Genomic DNA, 9,330 nt, shown 5'->3' on the forward strand with positions numbered 1-9,330 from the left:
CTACTTTTGTATTAAAGCTTCTGGTCTGAGCTGCTACAATTTTGGCTCAATGGGCTACAAGCATAAGGCCAACCTAAACAGTTATCACTGGGGACCCAATCCTCAAGTCTGTAGATTCCTGTAATAGAGACAATACGAGCAAAGGTGGAACAGAAACGTGGTGTTACTAGTTCTTCATGAGTTGCGGTGCAGTAACCTACTAACCTCCTCTTTCTACCCTGCATGCTCCTCATTGGACATCCCACAGTAGACATAAAAAAGCTGGTGGCAGGTATGATCTGAAGCTTGTGCATGTCAGTCCTGGATGGTGCATGGCTTGCATGCGGACCTGTGCTGGTTACTTGTGCTGACTATTGTTCCCTCTAAGCTTCGGCAGCTGCTGAGTGGACTGGGTAGAGAGCTGGGCTATTATCCAGCCAAGGTGGACGAACTAAAAACCATAAAAAACATCAGTACATCAGTCAAAACGCTAATATAGAATAGTAATACCCCACCTGTGCCCCACATAGTAATATTGTTCACCAGTGTCCTTATATAGTAATAAAGCCTCCTATGCCCATGTAGTAGTAATGTTTCCCAGAGCCCCCATAATAGTAATAATGCCCCCTGTGCCCCATTTAGTAAAAACATCCCCTGTGCCCCCATAAAAAAATAATGCCCTCCTGTGCCCCACATAATTATGTTTCATAGTTCCCCATATAGTAATAATGCTTCCTGTGCCCCAATATAGTAATAATGCTTCCTGTGCCTCCATATAGTAATAATGCTTCCTGCGTCCCATATATCCCAGTAATAACGCCCCCATATGATAATAATGTCCCCTGTGCCCCACAATATTCCCAGTCCCCCATAAAGTAATAATGCCTCCTGTGCCCCCATAAAGTAATAATGCCTCCTGTGCCCCATAAAGTTATAATGTCCCTTGTGCCCCCATATAATAATAATGCTTCCTGTGTCCCCATATAGTAATCATGCCCCCTATATAGTAATAATGTCCACTGTTCCATATATAGTAATATTGGGGGAGATTAATTAGGACCTGTGCTGAGAAAAAGTTGACCAGTTGCCCATAGCAACCAATCAGATCACTTTAATATTCCCCTGTGCCCCCATATCGTAATAATGTTTCCCTCTGCTCCCATATAGGAATAATGCCCCCTGTTCCCATATATTAATAATGTTACTCTGTGCCCCATATAGTGATAAATACCCCCTGTGCCCCCATACAGTAATAATGGCCCCTGTGCCCTCATATAGTAATAATGTCCCGTTGCCCCCATATAGTAATAATGCCCCCTGTGCCCATATTGTCCCTGTGCCCCCCTACAGTAATGTCCCCTGTGCCCCCATATAGTAATAATGGCCCCTGTGTCCCCATATAGTAATAATGGCCCCTGTGCCCTCATATAGTAATAATTGCCCCTGTGCCCCACATAGTAATAATGGCCCCTGTGCCCTCATATAGTAATAATGTACCTGTGCCTCCATATAGTAATAACGCCCCTGTGCACCAACAGACATTTTGTTTATCCCTCTAGTCCTGGTTCCCATGGTGAATGAAGTGGCTTTTCTCTCTGGCCAGCAGCCTATGGGGCTGACGGCTCTACTGAGCTATAAATTGGGTGCTATTACTCCCCGAACGCCCAGTGTTAGCAACCCCCCCCCAACCCCCCCCCCCCCCTTGCTGAGTGGACTGAAGATTAGAGTGAGCGGGTAACCGTCTGTGTAGCTTAAAGGGAACATTGGTGCTGACATTTCTGGTTGCCCATGTGGAGTCACCATCATCAAAAACTATTTCGTCTAGTGATGTGATAAACCCCTCTTCTTTTAGGATAGGGGTCTTACAGAGTGCGGAGGAAACTATGTCCACGTACAGTGCGCTACGTCTGCACAGTTCTACCAGTAAAGCTTATGTATTACCAGAAAAACTGTGCAGCCATTGGCCACCGCATGTGGGTGAAGTATTGTCCCCAGGCAGTAGCTGCAGAACACACACACCAAAATCTGTGATGTTTTTAGCAGAATTGACCCCAAATGTTTCGCACTCTGGTACAGATGCATCGAAACTTACAGCAACTTATCCTCACTCTGCATCTTCATTGCAAATGAATGGGACGTGCCTGTGGAGTCAACTCTTCATTTAGGACAATGGGGCATCTCGATAATTCCCATTTGTCCACATTGCATACAGTAACTGATGTATTATTGGCTCCTTAAAAAAGGACAACTCCAGCCAAAATTAACTTATCGCCTATCCACAGGATAGGGGATAAGTATCTGAATCTGTGGGGCCAGACCGCTGGGTATGCGATTTTATGAGAAGGCCCCAGTTCTCAGTGAGGAGTGCATGTGGTAGACTGCACCCATTCCATTCATTTCTATGGGAGCGCCATTGGCGTTCCCATAGAAATGAATGGAGTGGGTGCCGTCTACCGGTAGACGACACACGATCCTCACTGAGAGCCGGGGTCCCATTCCGAAGATTGCTGGTGTCCCATCGGTCGGACCCACCACGATCAGCTACTAAGCCCCTATCCTGTAGATAGGGGAATAAGTTAAAGGGAATGTGTCACCAAATGTGGTTATTTTTTTAAATAAGGTTAAATAATTTTTCTCCTTTTTTAAAATAGTTTTGGAAATATTAAAAAAAATGTTTTACTTGTCACAAAATATGAAAAATTAAATAATAACTTGTCATCTCTCCCACTGTTGACCAACAGAGGGAGCTAACATGAGGAATCTGGTGAAAGCAAGCAACTTGTCTGGCTGCTACAAATTAGACCTCGCCCGTCTACCTTCCTCCTCTGTCTATGTGCAAAAGGAGAGGGAAGAGGGGGTTTTGTATTTTTTTTTTCAATTCCACTGTCACCATTTTGTTGGTGTCTGAAGAGTGGTAAAGAACAGACTAGACGTCTCTTGTTTTTATCATTGTAGGTGTAAGTGAAGCATTTTTTTACACCCTTTTTTTGTGCGCTGTAATGTGTAGGAGAACCAAATGTATTAAATGTTCACAGAGCATTTGATGCATTTTGTGCAGGTCACATTTTCTGAAATTTCTCTCTTCACATACACCAAAAAGCTACGCCAGGTCTGGGATGGTGTAGTTTTAGAGACTTTTCAGTGGCTTTGCGCCTTTTTACAAAAAGGCGCAGTTCCTAAATTTCAGTCCCCGGCATACGCTGAATTGAAAGCGTGTACTGCTACTCCAAAACATCTGGAATGACTAAAATATTCTACCACCAAAAGGCGCAAAATAACACACAGTGCGCCAAAATATCGCCTTTTGTACGGAGAAAAAAAGGTGTAAACTCATTGATAAATGTCGGCCTCTGTCTTAACTTTCTTATGTCCTGTGCCTGCCATAAAGCAAATGTATAGGTGTTGTGAAGTGACACACCTCAAAGAGGCTACAGTAACGTCAGCCCCCAGAACACACTTTATTAATCAATAACATTAAAAGTACATTGTCCTAAAACTTAATACAGAAATGAAATGCGTTATCTTGCTAGAATAATTTTATTTATTAAAAAAAATAAAATGGTGACACATTCCTTTTAATTTTGGTTGGAGTTCTCCTTTAAACTGAAGTATTATATAAAGTGTGAGGGTCATACAATGGGTCGGTACACTCCTCCATTACCGTCTTGTCTCTCTTGTGACTCCAGTGGCCTGGTTCGCCTTCGACCCCGGTTCAGCACATTCAGACATCATCTTCTCCAACGACAACCTGACTGTCACGTGTAACAGCTACGACGACAGGGTAGTGCTGGGGAAGACCGGCTTCTCTAAGGGAGTTCACTACTGGGAGCTGACCATTGATCGGTACGACAATCACCCGGATCCTGCCTTCGGCGTGGCCCGGGTGGAGGTGATGAAGGACGTCATGCTCGGAAAAGATGACAAAGCCTGGGCCATGTACGTGGACAACAACCGCAGCTGGTTCATGCACAACAACTCCCACACGAACAGGTACCCAACTACTGTACTCATCGGGTTGTATGTTTGACGCCTTCACGGCCATGATAACTAATATGATGTCCTCTGCCATCTCTCATAGGACTGAAGGAGGCATCACCAAGGGTGCCACGGTGGGTGTCCTCTTAGACTTCACTAGGAGGACATTGACCTTCTCCATCAATGAGGAGCAGCAGGGGCCCGTGGCCTTCGAAAACATGGAGGGGTTGTTGTTTCCTGCTGTCAGTCTCAATAGAAATGTGCAGGTACTGATACTTTGTTTACATGTAGACTTATGGAAGTATCGGTTTTATGTGATGTTCCTTAAAGTGGTACTCCGGTGAAAACCTTTTTTTTTTTTTTTTTTTTTTTTTTTTTTTATAAATCAACTGGTGCCAGAAAGTTAAACAGATTTGTAAATTACTTCTATTAAAAAAATCTTAATCCTTCCTGTACTTTTTAGCTGCTGAATACTACAGAGGAAATTCTTTTCCGTTTGAAACACAGAGCTCTCTGCTGACATCATTAGCACAGTGCTCTCTGCTGACATCTCTGTCCATTTTAGGAACTGTCCAGAACAGCATATGTTTGCTATGGGGATTTCCTTTTACTCTGGACAGTTCCTAAAATGGACAGAGATGTCAGCAGAGAGCACTGTGCTCATGATGTCAGCAGAGAGCTCTGTGTTTCAAACAGAAAAGAATTTCCACTGTAGTATTCAGCAGCTGATAAGTACTAAAAGGATTAAGATTTTTTAATAGAAGTAATTTACAAATCTGTTTAACTTTCTGGCACCAGTTGATTTAAAAAAAAAAAAAAAGTTTTTCACCGGAGCACCCCTTAAGATGTTTTTCGGTGGATTATACATTTAATCTCCTATATAAAGGATAGGGGATCAGATGACTGATTGTGGGGGTCTCGTCGCTGGGAACCCCCCAATCTCCGACGTAGCCCCCCAGTCATCCATCCATGAATGGAGCTCAATCCGTTCCGTGCCGGATGACTGGCAACTACAGCCGTCACTCCCCCTCCATTCATGTCTATGGGAGGAGACGTGGCGGCTACGTACTAGCTGTCATGCCCCCTCGCATAGACATTAATGGAGGGGTGTGGCATGACGTCACAAAAGCGGAAGTTCCAAGCTTATGCGCAGGATAGGGGACAAATGTCTGATCGTGGGAGTCCGACCACTGGCACCCCCTGCGATCTCCCGTACAGAGACCCGGCATTTACTGCGGCTAATGCACATGTCCCCCATTCCCCCCCCCCCCCCCCCCCCTCCCTCCCCTAACAGGTCTATGGGAGATGTGGGGATGCACAAACGCCTCATTTTCGCCTCTCCCATAGAGATACATGGAGGGGGGTTTCGTCCGCGGGTCATGCTGCTGCCGCCGACACACCTCTTACACGGCAGATCCGGGTCCCCATTCGGGAGATCGTGGTGGTCCCAGCATTCGGACCCCCTGCGGATAGGGGATAACACTGCAGATCTCCTTTTTAAGTCCTCATTCCAAGTCATATGTCAGATACCAAGACGTGTAAACTTTCACTAGAGAATCCCCCAAAAAATAAAACAAATGAATATTTCGTTTGCTGTTCTTCTTCTCTTTCCTGTTCTTTGTGATACTAATACTATTTCACATTGTTATTTGTAGGTAACGCTTCACACCGGTATGCCAATCCCCAGATTCTACTCATCCAGGGCATCCATAGCATCTTAGAAGTGCCATAAGGACTGAAACCGCTCTCAAAGTCCCTGACCGCCATCACATTGGACTCCAAAGAGCAAATGATTCTTATGAGAACGAAGAATGTTTATGTGCAAGACAGTGTAAATACATAGGAAGGATGGGATATAGGGGGCGCTAACGTCTCTGTACAGGGTGTTCACACAGGACCTTCTCCCAATGACCAGTGCTTCTCCATTGTGTCCACCCAAACAATCCATTACCTATTCCCTAGATCCATGTTGGTATCATTCTTCTCTATGGCGTCCACCTCTGTCCTGAAGGTTGAAGCTACATATCTCCATGAAGTCTACTTGGTGCCAGCTGTATCCAGTGTTGGCGCGATATCTATTTCTAACGTTCAGCTCTCCATGGTGCCCATCTCTGTACAGGGTATTCTCCTGAAATATATCCATGAAGTCCAGACCTTCTCTGTCCATGACTGTGTTTCCCAACCAGGGTGCCTCCAGCTGTTGCAAAACTACAACTCCTAGCATGCCCGGACAGCCAAAGGCTGTCCGGGCATGCTGGGAGTTGTAGTTTTGCAACAGCTGGAGGCACCCTGGTTGGGTAAACACTGTTCCATGATGTCAGATGTTTTTACCGTTTGGCATCCATCTCTGTCCTGGAGGTTGAGACCACATACCTGGTATTTTCAGTGTTGACGCTATATCTCTCCGAGACGTCTAACTTTCATCTCTACCATGGTGTCCAACGTTGTACAGGATATTTTGCTGATGCTTGTCCATTAAGTCCAGACATTACTTGTTCACCACGTCCCATGTTTGTATCATTCTTCTCCATGTTGTCAATTTCTGTCCTGAAGTTTGAGGCTACACATCTCTGTGACGCTCTGGTTCTCAAGTCAACATGAAGCTATTGCCGCCATAGCTCTCAAAGATGTCCAACTTTCATCTCTCCATGGTGTCCAACTCTGTACAGGATATTCTGCTGAAACCAGTCCATGAAGTCCAGACATTCACAAAGTCCCATGTTTGTATCGTTCTTCTCCATGTTTTCAATTTCTGTCCTGAAGTTTGAGGCTACAGATCTCTGTGACGCCCTGGTTCTCAAGTAAACATGAAGCTATCGGCACCATATGTCTTCAAGATGTCCAACATTCAACTCTGATTGGCGTTCAACTCTGGTCTAGATGTTGGCACCACATCTTCCTTATGATACCCAATTCTTCATAGTGCCAATCTACATCCAGGGTGAGGAGTCCATGCCACTCTGTCCATGAAGTCCAGACATTACCTGTTCACTAAGTCCCATGTTTGTATCGTTTTTTTTTTCCATGTTGGCCATTTCTGTCCTGAAGTTTGAGGCTACACATCTCCGTGATGCTCTGGTTCTCAAGTCAACGTTCAACTCTCCATGGTGTCCAATTCTGGCCTGGATGTTGGCACCACATCTTCTTTATGATGCCCCATTCTTCATAGTGCCAATCTACATCCAGGGTGATGAGTCCATGCCACTCTCTAGACTATATTTTTTGCCGTACATCTTTGTGATGCTCTGGTTCTCAAATCAACATTGAGCTATCGGCACCATATCTTTCCAAGATATCCAACTCTGTACGGGGTATTCTGCTGATACCTTTCCATAAAGTCCAGACATTACCTGTTCACCATGTCCCATGTTTGTATCGTTTAAGGCTACACATCTCCATGATGCTCTGGTTCTCAAGTCAACATGAAGCTATCGGCACCATATCTCTCCAAGATGTCCAACATTCAACTCTGGCGGTCAACTCTGGCCTGGATGTTGGCACCACATCTTCCTTATGATTCCCAATTCTTCATCGTGCCAATCTACATCCAGGGTGATGAGTCCATGCCACTCTCTAGACTGTTTTTTTTGCCATACATCTCAGTGATGTTCTGGTTTTCAAGTCAACATGGAGCTATTGCTGCCATATCTCTCCAAGATGTCCAACGTTTATCTCTCCATGGTGTCCAGCTTTGTACAGGATTTTCTGCTGAAACATGTCCATAAAGTCCAGACATTACCTGTTCACTAAGTCCCATGTTTGTATCGTTTATTTTTTTCCATGTTGGCCATTTCTGTCCTGAGGTTTGAGGCTACACATCTCCATGTTGCTCTGGTTCTCGAGTCAACGTTCAACTCTCCATAGTGTCCAACTCTTGCCTGGATGTTGGCACCACATCTTCCTTATGATGCCCAATTCTTTATAGTGCCAATCTACATCCAGGGTGATGAGTCCATGCCACTCTCTAGACAATATTTTTTGCCATACACCTTTGTCACGCTCTGGTTCCCAAGTCAACATGGACCTATTGGCACCATATCTTTCCAAGATGTCCAACGTTCAACTCTCCATGGTGTCCAACTTTGGCCTGGATGTTGGTACCACATCTTCGTTATGATGTGCCAATCTACATCCAGGGTGATGAGTCCATGCCACTCTCTAGACTATTTTTGGCCATACATCTTCATAATGTCCATCTTTTTACAAGCCGTTCTTCCTCACCGTGTCCATGCCATCCCAAGATGTTCACTTCACAACTATTATTTAGTATCCAGCTCTGTACAGGGTATTCACCACCATCTTATGTCAAGTCCTGGTGGTGCCCAGGGACGATGAGATCCTCAGACTGAATGGTTCCTCCCCCGGATCTGGGCTGGGTCATTGCTATTTATTTGATTCCTCAGACTTCCCATTGCCGTGTATATACATTGTTGCTATTACTGTTGTTTTATTCCGCTGCTGCTACCCCCCCCCCCCCTTCCGAGGACCCTAAAGCTGTAAACGAAAACTTATTGTTACTTCAGTCCCAGTTTTGAGCCAAAAGATGGGACAACTCCATGGGCACTAGTTATACGCCCTAGATCGGAACGCCATCTTGGTAAGGAGGACTTTATCTTGGATTTGTCCGAAATTGGGATGAAACGGTAACACTGGCTTCTAAGTATATATATTTCCTAACAACTCGCTCCTATGAGGAATGTAAGGTGACATCCCCGATACTGTCGTCTTTATGGTGCTCGTAAAAGAAAATTAGGGATTTCAGTGTCTTACAGATTTCTATAGGATTTTCTAATGATTAAAGGAGTGCTCCGAAGTAATTCAGTGAGTGCACTTGTATATAGAGATTGTCCCTATTAGATATTATAGACCAAGGATGTATGGGGAGGTGGAAAGTACTTCGATTGGTGCATTCTAAGTCAGTGTTTCTCAACCAGGGTGCCTCCAGCTGTTTCAAAACTACAACTCCCAGCATGGCCGGACAGCCTTTGGCTGTCCGGCCATGCTGGGAGTTGTAGTTTTGCAACAGCGGGAGGCACCCTGGTTGGGAAACACTGTTCTAAGTTGACCATTGTATGTCTATAGTTGCCATATATCCTTCAGATACCTTGTTAGGATGTCTTAGAAGGAGATATACAGTATCTTTGCTGAATGTGACTTATTTTGTCCATTCTTTGCAATTGCACAGGATACAATCAGGATTTAAAGGGCAAGTCCACCCAAAGCATATCATTCCCTATTGCATATCATTCCCTATTACAATTTACATGGCCTGCAAAGGATAATATTAGACCAGTGTTTCCCAACCAGGGTGCTACCAGCTTTTGCAAAACTACAACTCCCAGCATGCTCAGCTTTGTCGAGTGGGCATGTGTTCCC

At 44.8% G+C, this 9,330-nt stretch overlaps 1 protein-coding gene across 13 annotated transcripts in view; it reads left to right on the forward strand.

Moving 5' to 3' along the window:
* The window catches only part of TRIM9 (tripartite motif containing 9), a 94,787-nt gene extending 88,621 nt beyond the window's left edge, over positions 1 to 6,166 (forward strand). For 7 of the 13 annotated variants that reach the window (XM_056547378.1, XM_056547387.1, XM_056547379.1 and 4 more), the window contains 4 exons: positions 248 to 271; positions 3,666 to 3,969; positions 4,058 to 4,220; positions 5,610 to 6,166. In XM_056547378.1, coding sequence (XP_056403353.1) covers positions 248 to 271; positions 3,666 to 3,969; positions 4,058 to 4,220; positions 5,610 to 5,675 — 557 coding nt within the window. In that variant the 3' untranslated portion in view covers positions 5,676 to 6,166. The remainder of the gene's footprint in view (positions 1 to 247; positions 272 to 3,665; positions 3,970 to 4,057; positions 4,221 to 5,609) is intronic. The other 6 variants (XM_056547381.1, XM_056547388.1, XM_056547385.1 and 3 more) reach the window with 2 other exon arrangements.
* The last annotated feature ends 3,164 nt before the right edge of the window (positions 6,167 to 9,330 follow it).

Source organism: Hyla sarda, chromosome 11 (assembly GCF_029499605.1).
Source record: "Hyla sarda isolate aHylSar1 chromosome 11, aHylSar1.hap1, whole genome shotgun sequence".
In the NCBI taxonomy this organism is placed as follows: domain Eukaryota; kingdom Metazoa; phylum Chordata; class Amphibia; order Anura; family Hylidae; genus Hyla; species Hyla sarda.